The sequence below is a fragment of the Cebus imitator genome, unplaced genomic scaffold, assembly GCF_001604975.1.
Source record: "Cebus imitator isolate Cc_AM_T3 unplaced genomic scaffold, Cebus_imitator-1.0 Scaffold45, whole genome shotgun sequence".
NCBI classification, from domain to species: Eukaryota; Metazoa; Chordata; class Mammalia; order Primates; family Cebidae; genus Cebus; species Cebus imitator.
This window is the reverse complement of record NW_016107360.1, coordinates 15,940,072-15,958,967: the sequence shown is the minus strand read 5'-3', so window position 1 is coordinate 15,958,967 and position 18,896 is coordinate 15,940,072. Positions and strand designations below refer to the sequence as shown.

The window sequence follows — 18,896 nt, the reverse complement described above, 5'->3', positions numbered from 1 at the left end:
CAGGGCCAGATTCATTCAGATGTGCAGAGAAACTGAGGTTTCTTTACTTCCTATGTATGATCTGACCTTCTTCATGAGCTCACCCATGTTCGTGTGTCTGTGTGTGTATGTATGTAAGAGACAGTGTATTAGTCTGTTCTCATGCTGCTAATAAAGATACAGCTGACACTTGGTAATTTATAAAGAAAAAGTGGTTTAATGGATTCACAGTTCCACATGGCTGGGGAGGCCACACTATCATGGCAGAAGGCAAAAGAGGAGCAAAGACATGTCTTAAATGGCGGCAGGGGAACTGCTCTTCATAAAAACATGAGATTTCATGAGACTTATTCACTCTCATGAGTGCTGCATGGGAAAACCTGCTCCATGATTCAGTTACCTCCTACCGGTCCCTCTCACATGTGGGGTTTATGGGAGCTACAGTTCAAGATGAGATTGAGTGGGGACACAGCCAAACCATATCAGAGAGACAGAGCGAGAGAGAAAGAAAAGAGAGAAACTAATTATAATCCAGTTCATTGAATCACCCAATCTAGCAATTTAAACATTCTTTTTAGGTAACTCACTTAAAAAAAGTAAATACTTAGACTGAGATTTCTTTATTCCACTTGCTGTTACTCTCCAAGACAGCAGGGTCCTTGTATTATCCTCTGGTTTCTCTTGACTCCTATTTGGTCCCTGGCTTGGAAGGATAACCGTCTGTCACCCATCCATGACAGTGCCCCTAATAATCCCTCCAGTCAGCACTGTCAGCTGCTTCCTGTCCCTCTGCAGGGCACAGGGGACCTCTGATATCCTCCTCCTTCCTGTCTAGGAGCTGAGGAAGATGCAAGGGTCTAACTATGGCCTCCCTCTATCTCAGATATACTCTATCTCAGATATAGATGTACACACAAATTACCACCGTGAACAGTGAGGGATTGTTTACTTGGGGCAAGTGGAGTGCTTTGTCCAGATTGATTCATCAGTGTTTGCTGCTACTACTGCTAATTCCTCTGTAAATCAACTCTCCTTGTAAATTGTGATAGAAAATAGCTAACAGGGAAGAAGTTTTGTTTCTTAATCTGATGTAACTGTCTTAGGTTTGTGTAAGGGTGTCCTGGGAGTCACCTTGGAGGTCATCTTTTTACTGAGTTCAAGAAAAGGCAACGGGGTTAAATTCCGCAGCTCTCTGTTCTCCCCTTGCCCTATTTAACAATCAGGACTTTGACCTAGAGCTCTGATCTACGTCATAGACACCACTTTCCTGAGAATCCTCTTTCCACTGCTACCTGGGGGCTTATCATGATGGGAACGGCTGTTGGCAGAGGAAGACGGGGAAATATAAACCCAAAATACTCTTCTCTGTCACATAACCATGCATTCATTCAAGTGGTAGCAATCTCTGCTCTAGGAGGAACTAGGGTTTTAGGTGACGGAGGTCAAAATGGTAGGTCACCCAGGCACAGGCTTTGGCTTTTCACCTCCGACCCCAGTGTCATCTCTTTTCCGGGAAATATGTGAATGTATAGACTGAGAGAAAAAGAGAAAGAAGGAATCTGCACCTGGTCCACAATGAGTAATAGCAAATAGCCCAGAGCCAAAAGTCACACACAGATGTGGCTTGGTCCATATGGTTCATGGAGCCATATGTGTGATTATGAATTTTAAAGATCAGCCTCAGTTCCAGCAAAGATGCTCATTTTGTTCTCATTTACACCAGGGCTGGACCAAGTTCAGTCATTTTTCAGACTTCGTAGGAAGACCCATAATCAGGCGTCACACCTGCTCGAGCTTGCCTTTGGCTCTGCCAGGCTGTGGACAGTGCAGGTGCCCCTCTGCTGTGATCCCAGGGCATGGAGCATCCCCTGGTATGGAGAAAAGAAGACTCCCTCTCAAAAAACAATCAGTAGCTTAGCTGTGAACACCACCTCTGGAGTTTTAAAAATTCTCATGTACACTTTGAGAGAGCCAATAGCAAACATTGAACATTTTGTGATTCCCTTCTTGTCTCTTTTTACTTTAAGAGAGAATCATTTAAAGGAATTGTTTCTTCCTCTTCCCAGTACCCAAGCCAGAGTCTAAAGCTCAACAAAGCTCATTGGAAAAAAATTCTTCTTTTTACATGCAATGAAAGAATATATTATGACACCACATAGGTTCAGATATAATTTAAAACAAATCTTGCAGAATATGTGCCCAGATTTAGGAGGTTTTAAATCTTCCTAAATGAGGAAGTCCTAGTACAGTGGAGGCTCAAGCTGTTCTTGAGGGACAAACTCCAAAGCACTAGATAATACTTTTAAAATGAACAAACTACCACTGTGAATAATGAGGGATTGTTTACTTGGGGCAAGTGGAGTCCAGATTGATTCATCAGTGTTTGCTGCTATTACTGCTAATTCCTCTGTAAATCAGCTCTCCTTGTAAATTGTGATAGAAAATAGCTAACAAGGGAGGAGTTTTGTTTCTAAACAGCTATTGAAGTTGGTCCTATATTAGCGTTTACCTTGTGTAGCTACCTGAGTAATATCAAACTCATGTTTCTAACCACAGAGAAAGCCAGAGCTATCTTAATAGAACTAAAAGTGAAAGGAGTCCCACTCTTCATCTACAGAGAAAGGGAGGTGGTGCTGGCCAGTGAGATGGGACTGCATAATTAAGCCTTCCCAACTCTTCTTTTCTTTTTCTATTAAAATATAGCACAGAATGAAAAAGCTTTTGACACATTCAGTTATTAGAATACACTGGAACAGACCACAAATGAAAATGCACTGCTGGTTCAGAGCCCTTCCCTCAACCCACCCCAAAGCTATTACAAAATGATTTATGGTTGGAAGGAAATTGAATGGTAATTACATTGAATACAAACTTGAAATGTTAATAATATGCAAATTGTTTTCCTGTTGTTTGGAAATGATTATACAACAAAACACCATCTCCATGACCTGCTTTTTCACACCCAGCTAACCTACCCTCACTCCCTCACTCCATCAACCTCGTATCTAGCTCTAGATTTCATTATTTTCATCTTTTTATGGAATCAACTCTTATTTATTTTTTGAATTTACTTTTATTATAAGTTGACTAATAATAATTGTATGTACTGAGAGGGTACAATGTGATGTTTCAGTACATATATACATTGTGGAGTGATTAAATCAGTCTAATTAACATTAATCACCTTACATACTTATCATTTTTTATGGTGAGAACATTTAAAATCTCTTTTAGCAATTTTGAAATACATAATATGTTATTCTTCACTATAGTCACTGTGCTGTAAGACAGATCACCAGAACTTATTTCTTCTATCTAACTGGAACTTTGTACCCTTTGATTAACATCTCTCCTTTCCCTGTTCACTCCCTAGAGGACATTATGCTAAGTGAAATAAGCCAGACACAGAAAGACAAATACCACATGTTCTCCTACTCAGGATCTAAAAACAAATCGAACTGTAAGAAGTAGAAGATACGATGGTGATTACTAGAAGTTGGGGGGGTGTTTGTGTATATGAATTTCATTCTTTACAAATCCTTCATGGCCAGCCTGCCATAGTGAAACCACCCTCAAATTGGAACAAACTCCTGAGAATGAACTGAAAGAGGAGAGTGAAGATGCAAATCGTGCTTCCTACCTTAGAGTCCCAGAGGATCACTGCCAGTAGAGGTGTAACTAGTGAGCCTTTAGTAAAGTCACTGGGATTATTTTTCTCTCACCTTTTTAATGTGGTGACCACTTGCTAGCATCTGAGTTTCTTTAGTTGATCCTGAGAACCTCCATTTGTCTTTCCCAGGGTTTCCTCAAGGCTTGAGTCCTGTTTTCACCAAGCTCCAACAATCACTGGTTATAGCCCTTACTGGACCCTCTCCAAAGTCATCAGTCACAGTTAGTAGCTCACTGGTGAACATTTATTCCTAACTCTCTTACTGCTGCTGAGGCAAAGCCAAGGGATCTAGAGGACACTAAGTAGACCACTACTTAAGAACAGAGAGACACTTAGAAAACTAGCTCGGGAGAGGACAGCTGTGTCCAGCCTTTTATCATCAATATTCCATTGAGCTGGATAACTGTGTCCCACTTTTTATTTTTTTTATTTTTTAATTTTTAATTTTAATTTGATTTTTTTCTTAAGCTATTGGGATACAGGTGGTATTTGGTTACATGAGTAAGTTTAATTTTTAGATAATTGTAGAGCCTCATTATTGTAAGAAATAATACAGAGGAATCTCTATGTATCCTTTACCCATTTTATTCCAATGGAAACATCTTGAAAAACCACAGTATAATATCACAACCAAGATACTGGCATTAGCATAATCTACCAACCTTATTCAGGTCCCTCCAATTTTATTGTACATGTGTGTGTGTGAGAGAGAGAGAGCACACGTGCATGTGCATGCATGCATTTGGTTCTGTGGAACTTAATTCCATGTGTAGGTTTGTATAACAACTACCACAGTCAAGGTACAAAATAGTTCACCACTAGGCTCCCTGTGTTGCCCTTCTTAGATGTATCTTCCTCTTCCTCTCCCTTCTCTCCAACACCTGTAAACCACTAAACGTGTCCTCCATTTTAAGAATGTTATATAAATGGGCTCGTATAATACATAACCTTTGAGATTGGCTTTTTGCACTCAACATAATTCCCATGAAACTGTCTCATTTTTGTCAAAATGCTTGGAAGATTATCTCATAATTAGGATGATTATGTTTCTTAGTTTAATAGGATTTTAAAGTTAGAAAGTGCCTTTAGCATACAGCATTCCATTTGACTCTTTCACAGGAGTAGAAAGTAAAGGTTTAAAGGAAAAAACAAGTATTGGTTATAGGATTACATTTTCTGGGTGTGGCAGAGATTGGTTGGCTCTCCACCAAAACCACCACCTCTTCCTCTTCAGAACAGGACTGTGTTTTCCAGCTTCTCTCTTGGAAAGATGTGGTTATGTGACTATGGCTTCTGGACAATTGGAAGTGACCGGGGCAATCAGTTCCAGTTCCAGTCTGGTTCATAAAAACCTCTCACACATGTCCTTTTGCATCCTTTTCCCTTCTGTGACAATCTTGGAAACCTATGGAGCACTTAGAGGAGCCACAAGGTGGGACAAATAAACCCTATTTAGCTCTCCAGGATTTCTTGACCTTTAGAGTTCTGAGTCACAGTAGGGTGTGGGAGCAGCTACTGTGTGTCTGGAGGAAGTGGAGCAGAGGGAAACAATTGCAGACTCCCAGCAGTTCCTTTCCCAGCATTTCCTCCCCAGCCTGGTGGGGCTGCCTCCTGTCCCAGACCAAGAAGATGTTCTGTCTTCATACACACGTTCAAAGCAGCAGTCTCGGGTCACCATAGAGATTTCTCACAGTTTTCTTTAAGGTTTCTTTTTTCCTATAATTTTTCTTGAATTAATCTTAAGAAAGGGAGCTGTGCTAATTCAGCATCTTCTTGGCCATTATTTATTTATTTTTTTTAACCCCAAGAGGTGAAAATTTATTTTCATATTTTTAAATAAAAGCCATGGAAGTATTCTTCAGGCTAAAAGCTAAATCTGAATTATCCGTGTCTGACATTGTATAAACATATTTTTAAGTTCATTTTGCCGGACTTCATTAATCACTTCAGATTCTGCCGGACTCCTCTGAAGTTTTGCCACAGCAAAGTTGATCCCATGGGTTAATCCAGCTTGGATAATACTAGCAACCTGGACCATGGAACTTCGAATCTTGGCAAAGGGAGAGACTGCTCTGCTAATACTGCTGTCTGAAGGAGGAGTTACATGAAGCCCTGTCTCCAGTTCAGGCATGCTGGCGCGTGTCCCTGGACGTCAGCCACTTCGCCCCCGAGGAGCTGACGGTCAAGACCAAGGGTGGCGTGGTGGAGATCACCGGCAAGCGCGAGGAGCGGCAGGATGAGCGCGGATTCACCTCCCGCTGCTTCACCCGGAAATACACGCTGCAGCCTGGTGTGGACCCCACCCAGGTCTCCTCCTCCCTGTCCCCTGAGGGCACACTGACCGTGGAGGCCCCCATGCCCAAGCCAGCCACGCAGTCCAACGAGATCACCATCCCTGTCACCTTCGAGTCGCGGGCCCAGCTTGGGGGCCCAGAAGCTGCGAAATCCGACCAGTCTGCAGCCAAGTAAAAGCCTTAGCCCGGATGGCCACCCGTGCCGCCTCCACTGGCCATGCCCCCCCCACCTGTGTGTTCTTTTCATACGTTCATCTTCTGTTTTTCTCAAAGTTTGAAGCAACCCCCCCCCAAAAAAAAAAGGTTTTTGAAGGTTTTTAATCTGTAAATTAATCTATAAATTAATTTTATTTATATCTGTTATTATAAAAGAAAAAAAGCAGAAATGAGGAAACCGTAACTTTGGGTTTATCTTACTAAAACATGTTTGTACTATGGTAGAATTCCTGTGATTTTGCTGGCTGAGGGAGCTTTAGCTCCTCTGGATAATCATACCAACGTGATGCAATTGAGGCTGAATTAGGAACTAAATTCAGGGAAGGAAAGCAAAGGAGCCACAGGGCTGGGTTGACTACGAAGACATGGAGAGATGTACCTTGACGTGTCTAGGCACGGGTTGCAACCTTCCGAAGTCTTCCTGCAAACTTGCTTCTCATTTCTGCTCAGCTTCCTTTTCTCATTAGTGTCATTCAAAGATGTTTTTAGTTCTTCTCATTTCTCTGGTCTATTAAGACAGATGTTGAAGTGGCGTGTTTATCAGCAGGGAAAAGCGACAGTGATTCTTTCCACATGAATAGCTGCAAATGAAAACTGGCTTCTGGAACTTACCTCTTGGTAGTCTAGTAGGATCTTAACTCCTTCCCTGTCCCTAGTCCCCAGCATGGCCTGAAGTGGATGCTGAATGATGCTCTGGGTTGTCTTTTTTATTCTTTTTTATTTCTCCACCCAGAAGTACAAGTGGGTTTTCAAATTAACATCCTTTTCCAGTATGCTCTGCTCATCTACAGTCAAACTTTAAAGAGAGAATGTTTACCTTCACTAAATATTTTCTTAGCATAATTTGGAATCTTACTCTTTAAAAAAATCCACTATGGCCTTTTAACAAAATGTGTGAGTTGATTGGCAATAAAAACATATAGGAGATAAACTGGCTTTTAAGAAACAGTTATTTATAAGGCCAAGAATGACTGTGAGGGAGCTCCTTTCTTTTCTCTTTCTTTTTTTTTTTTTTTTTTTTTTTGAGATGGAGTCTTACTCTGTCTCCCAGGCTGGAATGCAGTGGCCTGATCTCAGCTCACTGCAACCTTCTTCTCCTAGGTTCAAGTCATTCTCCTGTTTCATCCTCCTGAGTAGCTGGTATTACAGGCGTGTGCCACAACGCTCAGCTGATTTTTTGTATTTTTAGTAGAGATGGGGTTTCACCATGTTGTCCAGGCTGGTCTTGAACTCCTGACCTGGAGTAATCCACCCACCCTGGCCTCTCAAAGTGCTGGGATTATAGGTGTGAGCCACCACACCTGGACCAGTCATGTGCTTTTATTACCTAAATCCTCAATGATTTTCCTCTTTTTTAAATTTATTTTTATTTTTTATTATTATTTTTTTTTGGAGACAGAGTTTCGCTCTTGTTACCCAGGCTGGAGTGCAATGGCACGATCTCGGCTCACCGCAACCTCCGCCTCCNTGAGAGAGAATCTCACTCTGCTGCCCAGGGTGGAGTGCAGTGGCTTGATCTCAGCTCACTGCAACCTTCGCCTCCCAGGTTCAAGTGATTCTGCTGCCTCAGCCTTCTGAGTAGCGGGGATTACAGGTGCCCACCTCCACCCCCAGCTAATGTTTGTATTTTTTTATAAAAGCAGGGTTTCACCATATTGGCCAGGCTGGTCTCGAACTCGTAACCTTGTGATCCACCCACCTCAGCCTCCCAAAGTGTTGGGATTACAGGCGTGAGCCACTGCTCCCAGCTGAGCAAGCTCCTTTCTAAAGTACTGCATTTGATTACTACAAGAAGTGCAAAGGAACGAAGTCAATATTATTACTCAAAACGGTTTAAAACTTTAACCCTGAGTTGTAATACCTCCTAGAATACCATAAAAATAGAAGGCTTCTCTTGGACCTGACAGTGCATTTTGGCTGGTGTTCCTATGCAGTGAGCTGACACACTCTCTTTGGACACACAGTCAGTCGCCTACTCACTCTCACACCCACAAACACACATCCCCCAAGGAGTTTCACTCTGTGGAGCAGAACGAGGAGGAGACTGAGCATGCGGGGCTTCTCTGTGACATAGCTTCATGAAAACCAAAGGAATGGAAATAGTCATCAGAAAATTTATTGCCAACTGAGAGAGTATGCAATGATACCCTCACCTGGGTATCCAAAGAATGGGTCTCTGCAAATGGAATGGAACAATCACATGTAGAATAGGATAGTTCAGAGACAACTTACATTGCCTGCTTTCTTTTTTCTTGTAGCATATTTTCTTGTCTACTTATGTTGTGCTTATGTTAATATAAAAATACATATGCACTTCCTTATACATACCAGGTGGATGTTGAGAGGAAGAGAGTTGGAATAGTGAAGTGGTAGAGGGACACGGGACCAGAATTAAATGCTTTATAGTAATAAGTCTTGATACGTGGGATCCTAAGTCCTTCAGCTTTGCTGTTTTACCATATCAACTGTATTTCATTCTTTGCATTTCTAAGTAAGTTTTAGAATCAGTTTGTCAATTTCTGCCAAATGACTTGTGGGAAATTTGTGATTGAAGCTACAGATGAATTTATGGAGAATTCATATTTATATATGTTGAGTGTTAAAATTTATGAGCATGGATTCTTCCACCATTATTTAGGCCATTTAAACTTCTCTCAATAATATCTTACCGTTTTCCATGTAGATGACTTTTATATATTTTGTAGGAGTTATTCCTAGAAACTGTCTTATTTTGATGCTTGTGTGGATGACACCATATTTTAATTGTTTTTTGCTATTTATCAAGTGGCATTGCTAAATTCTCCTCTTAATTATAATAACTTATTTGCTGCTTTTAAAAGATACTCCTTTTTTTTTTCTCTCCAATCCTATGTCTATTATTTCTTCTTCCTTTGTTGAACTGGTGAAGACTTCTCATCCAATCTTCAGGGGAAGTAGTGATAGCAGGCATCCTCATGTTATTCGCTAGCTCAGCAAGAAAGATTTCCTATTATGTATGATGTTTACTCTAGATTTTTTGTTAAAGACCCACTATGAGATTTAGGATATTCACTTTCATTCCTTCTTTGCTAAGATATTTGTCATGAATAGGTGTTTTCTCAAATGCTTTTCCTTTTCATGATTCTGTTATGATCACCAAAGTTTGTTTTCTTTTTTACTCATGTTAAAATAGTTGATTACATTTATTTACTGATTTTAAATGTTAAACCAACTTTGCATTTCCGCAAATTTGTTTGTTTGCTATTCTTTAAATTTATAGATGAATTTAACTTGTTAAAATTTTGCTTAAGGTTTTTGTTATTATGTTCATGAGAGATACTGGCCTATAATTCTTTCCTTATAATGCCCTCGTTTGGTTTTAGAATCGAGTATGCTGGCCTCATAAAAGGAGTTGGAAAGTGTTTCCTCTTTCACAGTTTTCTGGAAGACTGTGTTATTTCCTCTTTGAATATTTAGATGAATTCATTGAAAAAGTGATTTAAAACTATAGTTTTCTTTGTGGGAAAATATTGCCTTCAATTTTTAAAATTTTAGTTTTATTTTTCTTTTACTGTTAATCTCACTTGTATATGCTGCATTCAATTATTTGGATACAGAATTATCAATACTTTTTCATTTTCCTATGTCAAGTTTGATAAATTAAGGCTTTATGAAATTTTAAAATTTCATCTAAATTTTGAAATGTATCTTCAGAAAGGTATTTAGAATATCTTTTTACCTTTCTAAATATCCACAGAATCTGTAGTAGTACTCTCTTTTTATCCTCGATATTGGTTATTTATACCATTTCTCTTTTTTCTTGATCAGCCGTGATTGACCTATCCATTTTTAAGAATTATGAAGACCCAGGCTTTGGCTTTGCTAATTGTTTCTGCTGTGAGTTTGCTTCTACTTAAATTTTGTTTTTGTATTTATTTTTTGCTATTGCCTACCGTCTTTGGATTAAGTTGTTCTTCTAACTTCTTGAGGTGAATAATGAGATTACTTATTTTTAGACTTCTCCTTTTTTAGTATATTTATTTAATGCTGCACATTTTCCTCTAAACACTGCTTTACCTGCATACTACAAGGTTTTGATATGTTATATCTCCATTATTGTCCAGTTAGAATGATTTTGTGATTTAACTTTTGACCTATGGGTTATTTGGAAATATATTGCTAAATTTCCATACAGTTGAAATATTTCTAGTCATTTTTTGTTTTTTATTCTAATCAATAACAAAATTGTGTTCCATTGTTGTCGTAGAACATTATCTGTCTGAATTCAATTACTTGAAATGTATTGAGAGTCTCTGTATGATCCAGCCTATGGTTGGTTTTGATTACTGCCACATGTGCACTTGAAAAGAATGGTGTGTTCGTATGTTCATAGCGGCACTGTTAACAATAGCAAAGACCTGGAACCAACCCAAATGCCCATTGACAATAGACTGGACAAGGAAAATGTGGCACATATACACCATGTAATACTATGCAGCCATAAAAAATGATGAGTTCGTGTCCTTTGTAGGGACATGGATGAATCTGGAAACCATAATTCTCAGCAAATTGACACAAGAATAGAAAATCAAATACCACATGTTCTCACTCATAGGCGGGTGTTGAACAGTGAAAACACATGGACACAGGGAGGGGAGCATCACACACTAGGGTCTGTTGCAGAGGGCCAAGGGAGGGACACAGTGGGTGGGGAGGTCGGGGAGGGATAACATGGGGAGAAATGCCAGGTGTAGGTGACAGGGGGATCGAGGCAGCAAATCACATTTTCATGTGTGTACCTGTGCGACAATCCTGCATGATCTGTACATGTACCCCAGAACTGAAAGTACAATTAAAAAAAAAAAGGAAAGAATGGTGTGTTATGCAGCAATTGAGTATAGTGTCCAGTCCATGCCAACTAGATCAATTTTGTTCATGATGTTATTCAAAATCTTATATAGCTTTACTAATTTTTTTAGTAGTTAACAAGTTATGTAGTGAGATGTATAAAAATATAGAAACATAGGAATGGACCTAGGTACCAATTATTTTTCTTAAGTGAAAAATAGTTGGAGTCCAGTAATTTATTTACATCTATTTGTGCATCTGCTTTAAGCAGGTGTCGTTGGAAACTGTAGAAGTAAAGTTCTCTTTTATTTATAGCATTAAGAAAAGGTAAAAGCTACATAAGTAGGCTATTCTTGCCAGTCATAATTTTTGTTGGCACTGTTCTTGTTTTTGGTTTGATGGTCATTCAGTGAGGAAACCGCATGTCCCAAAACAAATCCTTTTCCAGAAATTCTTAAAAGCAACCATCCCTGTTGGGGGGAAATAGGGGAGGGACAGCGGGGGGTGGGGAGCTGGGGAGAGATAGCACGGGAAGAAATGCCAGATATAGGTGATGGGGAGGAAGGCAGCAAATCACACTGCCACGTGTGTACCTATGCAACAATCTTGCATGTTCTTCACATGTACCCCCAAATCTAAAATGCAATAAAAAAAATAAAATTAAAAAAAAAAAAGCAACCATCCCTACTACCACCAAACCCATGCAGCACTCAATCCAATTTCTGTCATGTGAGAGAGCGTATTCAGACATGTGAGAGAGAATATTCAGAATATTCAGACAAGCCTGATTACAATGAAAACACAGAATTTCCCAACTTGCTCACTACTTGTGCTCCTCTCCCCTGCTGCTAGATTGTTCTAAAATGCCAGTCTCATCATTCTATTCCTTCATTTAAACATTCTCTAGGAGTTCCCCATTATCTCCAAGAGAAAACTACATTTCTTTAGCTTGGCATTCTAAGTGTACTGTGGTATAGCTCCTACCTTCTTCTGTTTTATCTTCTGACATGCCCTTGAGTTCCATACAGACTTGGGATTCTCTGACTAGATCATTGGCTTCAGTCTGCTCTGTCATTGCAGAGTCCGCCATTTCCCTATCCCATCCTGTGTGCCTGGCTGACCCCTACATGGCCTTCAAGATGGCTCTGATCAGCTCCATTGGGGATGCCTTTGTTATTTGAAGATTCCTCTCCCCTGTGCTTTCTTAGCCCCCATCACACTTCTGCCATTTCGCTTACGGTACTAGATTACGGGTACTGGTTAGCTTTCTGTCTTCCCTACCTGAGAGAGGGCACTGCATTTCTCCACTTTGCGTTCTTAGAGCCTATCTCTCTCAGTGCCTACACATAGAAGACAACCAGTGTTGAATGTTTTTCAAGTGCAGCCAACTTAATCAGCTGTCATTAATTATAGAAACAAAGAAATGGCCAGAAAAATGCTTGGATGACATCATTGGATGATATTAAAGCATAAGATTCAAAGTCATGTTGGGGCATCCCATTTGGAGGAGTTGTTTTAAGTTCTTTTCTGTGGCATTTAGGTAAGTGGCAGGGGACAGGAGTGACGTGGAGGAGGTAGGTGTGTGAAAAGGACACAGAGATTAGTATGCCTTATGAATACATGGGTGTGATGAACTGAAATGAAGTTTTTTAAATTCAAATGGGTTTTTAGGGCTCATGATTCATCAGGACATGTAGGGAAAGTACTGTAAAAGATCCAATTCTCTTTCATATTCCTTCAAACAAAACAAAACCTTTCTGAGACAGCAGTCCTTATTGGCCACAGTGGTATTTTAGAAGCTGCCTACCCATCCTCAGAGGGAATAACCTTGGGCAGAAAGGACAAACATGAGAAAGTGTTTTTCCATTGCTTTTTTTTATACTTCATTTTTGCTTGTATAAAATGAATGAAATTCTAGCAGTGTTTAAAGCTCAAAAAACGTATATGTTTTCAAGACTTAGGGTTATAGGGCTTCCTCCTACCTCATGAGGTGGGGAATAGTGCCTAGTCCAGTATAAGGCATTTTCTTAGTTATAAAGTTGAACCAATAAGTTGCTTTTTAATAAAGCTCACCCCATTGGTTCTAGGAATTATCTTTGTGGATAAAAAGAATATCTCTCCTTCCTAACATCCTTTTAAATTCCAAAATACAGTGCTCTGGCCCTTCTCTCATAGTTTCCCTCTTCTAACACCTTTATACATCCCACATATTGACTGGTGTGGGGTCAAGGGAAGTCAGCATCCAGGACTTGCTCCGGATCTGAGGGCACGGGGAACTGAAGAGTTGTAGTATCTTATCATATGTCTTGCAGCTAAGGCACATACAAAAAGCAAAGAGTTTACACCGAGACATGCAAGAGTCACGAAAAGATGCAACGACTCCTCCACAATGAAATTGCACACTGCCTTAACTAAAAGGCATCTTGCCAAAGTTGGAAGGCATAAGCACTTCCTAAAATGGTGTTGCACTTCTATACTGGAACCATTACCTGGCAGCTGGAGTGACAGAAATGGATGGAGTACTGGAAACTATAAACATTTTCTCAGAAGAGAAACCTTATTATTTGTGTTTGTGTGTATTTCCCCACTTCTCTACCTTCCTTCCTTGTAAATTTAGTTTGAATGCTCATGAAATAAATTCCCCTTAGGTGCCCAGACCAAAAATTCCTCTGGGTAGTATTAAAACACCAGATATCCACCTTTCCTAAATCTAGGCTACAGCATACCACGGGACCTGGCCCCTGAGGACATTTGCCTTTTAGATGGAATGATTTCACAGGAAAAAATATCTAGACAACTTTACGAGGAAAACAAAGGAGAGCAGTTGAGCCCTCCAGCCTCAACTAGTATTTAACAATTGAACAAAAATACTTAATAACATGAATATGAAAGATCCTGGCTAATTTTCAGACAACCCTTCTTAAGGTAGATTAAAATCTAGGGAATACCTTCACTATGATGACAAATAAAGAGGGGTCCTTATTCTCAGGAATTTTTGAAACTACTAATTGACCAATGATAAAAAAGCTAATTTGAAATTCTTTCGCCCAAAGAATAGCAATTTCACCAAGAGGTAGGTAGGGTATGGCAGGGCAGGGTTGAATATTCTAAGTGGAAAGGATAAAGAGCTAGAGAAAGGTGGGCTGAGGAGCCGAAGGAGCATAAGCACCCGAAAACGTTATGCTAAAGCTCAACAGAATTTGAAAGGAGCATCTGGAATCGCTAGGGTTTGTATGCCAGCTACATAAAGCAGAACGTTGGCAGCTACAGCTTGTATCTGACATGGGTGACAGCCAAACAGGAGATGGGTATATACAAACTGGTCACCATTTACTTCTTTTTGACAGTAAGTTCTGGTAGTCTTTCTACTGTCATGTTTTGTTTCTTTTTAAAGACACTTTCTATTATGTTGATTTGGGCTTTTACCTTTGTTTCATAGATCTATGTCTTTTTGAATTGTATTGAAAACACAGCAGATGCTCCCTAAAATTCACTTCTGTTTCGATTCGTGAAATTTTTTTCCCCAAAAGTGAGTCCTTTCGCATTGTGAATGCTGTATTCTCTTCTGTCTTTATTGCTGTATCTTCATGAATGTTTTTTTCTGTTTCGTCATCCTTGAGTAAAGGGAGATGAATGTCAGCTGGGTACTTTTCTATAAACAGAGAGATGGGTTGTTCTAGGTTCCCTCGCCATCCGCCAGGAAGTTGAATCCTCTGCTTATCTCATAAGCTGGAAAGACAGGGGTACATGTAAATTGCTACTGTCTCCCACGCATCCAAAAGGTGCATTATTTCTGTGTCATTTCCTCTCTGGATCTGTTGAAGCCACTTGGCTAGGGTTTTGCTTTCTATTTGCAGCTTCCTGTTGGGTCAGAACTTCACACTGAATGCATAAATGTGACTGCCCAATGTCTGCCTGGCACCACTGGTGACTACATCAGGGAGAAGCCTCTGAATGGCTTTCTGCTAACTGTGGCACAAAGCCTGGGTCTCTCCAGTGGAGCTGATTTCAGTGCTACTGATTGGAACTGCTGAGTGAGATTCTGAGTAAAGCTTTCACTGAAGGCCCCACTCCTGCTCTGGCCTGGGGTCCCAGCCCCCTGATGAAGGTGATATGAGGCCCTTCATAACTTGATTCTCTCAATACTGTGCTTTCCCAGGAGTGGAATGGTTAAAATGTAGTGACTATAAGTCCATAGTCCATAATAATGTCCTTAATATTTCCAATTATTTTTCAACTGATGAGAATTAGTTTTTAGTTTGTCAAAGTGGCATAGAAAGTGTTTGTATGAGAAACAGGAGATTGTCCTAGTAAAAGGAGAAGTGTCAGCTCATTTTCATGTTTAGTTGTTCTTGTATTATCAGCATTTTATTTCATCTGCCTCCTCTTTCCAGAATCTTTTTAAATGACTTGTCCATTTTATAAAGTTTGAGTTAGTTAAATCTAGGTCATGAATCGACAATCCATTTAACTGGAGACTCATGAATCCACTCCCTTGGAAGACCACTGTCTAGAGTATGCTTTAAAGTTTTTTTGTGTTTGTTTTGTTTTCTGGAAAGGATATGGATAATAAATTTTGAAGTTTTCAACACCTGAGAATAACTTTATTGACTTGTCATGTACTTGGTAAGTCTACAGATGTAGATATAAATACCTTGAATTTTTCCCATATTATTCTCAAAAATTGATACTGCTATTAAATTACTTTTTGATGCCTGGCATGATAGAAGTCGATGGCCAAGACAATATCTTTTTGTTACTTTGTAAGTATTATGTTTTATTTTCTCAAATTCATTTATTTATTCTGTGAAATCAAAATTACAGCAGCATACGTTTGGTTTTTTAAATTTACTTTTAAAAAATTGTGTTTGATCTCTATTCATCTGTTTACACAAGTTTTACTTTAGCCTAGGAAAACTTATTTGATTAAAGCTGCTTCTGTTGTTGATTTCCTATGAAAGTTTTATTATAGGTAGATTAGATCTTCTGGCTTTTTCTTCTATTACTCTTACAATTTCTATCATTTTCTTTGTTTTTGTTCTTTCCTCTTAGGTTCTAGAATTGAGATGGGTTCTAATGCAGATTCATATCAGAATCTTTAAGTCCCAAATGAAGAGAGGCATTTTTTAAAAGTCAAATTTTACTCTCCTGTTACTTTGTTGTTTGAGAGACCAAACAGCCTAGAGGGTAGCTGGGCCCCTGGAGGTGAGAGTCAGAACTGGAGGCAGAGTTAGCCAGGAATATGTTTTGCTAAAGAGCTTCCAATCCTTATTTGGAACAGCAGTCAGGGCTCCCTGCTGCCATCTCCCCATTCTTTGGCAGGCTGGCCATCCCTTCTGTGTGAGTGACTGGCAGGCCCTTCCCTGCCAACTCCCAGTCCCGTGCTGCCTCTGAAATTCAGAGCTCTTCCTAGTGCTGCTAATGGCATTCACAAGACCGACCTTCACTTCCAAGCCTGCAGAGGCTTCTGCTGATTTCCTTTGCATATTTCCCTTTAATATATTGGAGATTCATAATTCAGGCAGAGACTAACTGAACCTAATCTTATTTGTATTTTATACCATTGAAATTCCTGAACATTTTTGTATGGTTGACCCTCTTGCCTCCTTTTTAAGGTTGATCCAAGATTGTTTTTCTCATTCTTTATTGTGGGTCATTTTCATGAAAATCAGAAGGGAGTAGTTTATCTACCTGGCCAAGAAGGCAACCTATTTTCTCCTATTAATTTAAGTCTGAGGCTATTTTGAAGTCAGGAAGGTGAGAGCAGATTGCATATTACCAAGGGAAGTGGAGATTCAACAATAATCATAAATATCTTGCTGGAATGCTTCTCATTTAGTTACCTGCAGTGATCAAAGTCATTGAATAACAACGATAGTTATAACAGTCTCTTTTTTAAAGAACAACCATGAGTCATTTACTCTATATCAATGTCATTCAATTTTTATGTCAGCTTCAGAAATTTCATACTTTGCTCTTCATTAAGATAACACTCAGAGATGTTACATAACTTACCTAGGGTTGCACAACTACTAAATTAGGAAGTGAGTTTGAAACCCCAGTTTGTCTTCAAAGTCTCTACTCTTTTCATTGCTGGTTATCAAACAGCCTGCAGAGTTGACCAAACTCCAAATCTCTGTGGTATTCACAGTATTCTTAGTTACTGCATGTTGATCATCTGTAGTCATTTTATTGTTCTCATGAATACTAAGTCCTTCTCTGTGCATATAATGTTCCTATAAATAACAGAAACACATGTTTTATGGTTTCTTTTGTATAGTCTGGAGCATCTCGATTTAAAAATCCATCCTCATATGTTCTTTTTTTTTTTTTTTTTTAACTAGGGTATTTATCGGCTCTCGGAGTGATTTTTTTTCTGTCCAGTAAAACAATTTACTTTCATCTGTTCCTTCTGTAGCCCTCTTGTGGTTCTATTAGTGGTTTAAATCTTTTCATCTGTCTTGGGACATGCCTGGGTCATGGGGCTGCCGTTATCTGGGGCCACTGCTGAACCAGGTGCCTTCAACAGAACAGAATCTCAAGAGATGTATGGTGATTTTGCTACTGGCCAGGATTTACTACATTCACATACAACAAAAAAGATGAAAATTTTAGAAAAAGCAAAATCATTGATAATTGAGGGTTCAGAAAGATGAAAGTTAGCTAAAAGGTATGATCAGTGCCTGGTTGGAGAGAAATATTTTCTTCTTACTTCATAATGGCAAAAAAAAGTATGCATTTATTTTATTACTTGCTCCTTTGGTCCATAATTATTTTCCTTTCAGATGTATCACACTGAGAATATTCAACGACTATAAAATGTATCACCATAGTTGTAGGATTATTCTTTTTTTCCTCTATTCTAATGAAATTATATATTTTTATTTTTCTAGATTACGGTCTTTGGTCAAACAGTTAGAGAGAGGGGAAGCTTCAGTGGTAGATCTTAAGAAGAATTTGGAATATGCAGCCACAGTGCTTGAATCTGTGTACATTGATGAAACCAGGTAAGCTAAAAATGACAAAGAGATTAGGATAGTGATGGTAAATTTTCTCTTAAATGGCTTTTCTGACATTGTCCCCCATGCCAAGAATGAGGTGACATTCAAATTACTCATCCTGGAGTTTTAGTTTCCACAAACAAAGGGAATAGATCTGGACAAGTCATTTACTCTCTGTACCTCCTTATCTATAAAAGAAGCTAATAGAACTTATCTCACATGGTTGTCATGACAAGGAAGTGAGATCACAGAAGAGGAGAAAAGCTAATTTTTAAAAATCTGGTAAGATTTAAAGAAATAAACGTAGACCTTTATTGTAATTATAGTATGTTGTTAAGTGTCAGTCTAAAAGTCGTGTTTATGTTTTAATTCATAACATCCATTAAATGGAGGCTCCTCAAGCGATTGAGAAGCATGTGTTCTCTTAAACACCCAGCTTTGCCTCTTCGATCTTATGTATGTTGCTGATTTACTTAGCAGACTTACTCCACTTGAATTATCTAAAAATATAAAAGCGGTTTCAGTTACTACATGTATTTGAAATTGCTTTCCTTTTGAAAAATGTTGAAATGTTGAATATGAAAGGTGGTTTTTTCCCCCTAATTCAGACAGGCTTCTCTGTCAGGACTTGTGATGCCTTACTTTTCTTTGCCAAATTCCAATCTGAAAGGATTTCACAGTAATCTAAGATTTGTATGGTTTATTATTATTATTTTGGCAACAGACTTGGTTTCTAATTTAAGGAAATTTGATGTCACAGCTTTTTTTCTAAATTTTTTGTTTCCTCTCCTTACCCCCTGCCCAATCAATAAGTCTAAAAGAAAAAAAAAAAATCCGTACACCCTTATATTGACAGCTACTTTTACTGCTAATTTTTAGTCGGGTTTACCATAAAAATGAAATGCTATT

The 18,896-nt window shown here is 39.0% G+C and overlaps 1 protein-coding gene across 2 annotated transcripts in view; it reads left to right on the top strand.

The window, feature by feature from the left end:
- Positions 1-18,896, top strand: part of PDE1C (phosphodiesterase 1C) — a 548,731-nt gene that overhangs the window by 391,393 nt on the left and 138,442 nt on the right. For both annotated transcript variants that reach the window (XM_017527132.2, XM_017527134.2), the window contains one exon: positions 17,880-17,993. In XM_017527132.2, coding sequence (XP_017382621.1) covers positions 17,880-17,993 — 114 coding nt within the window. The remainder of the gene's footprint in view (positions 1-17,879; positions 17,994-18,896) is intronic.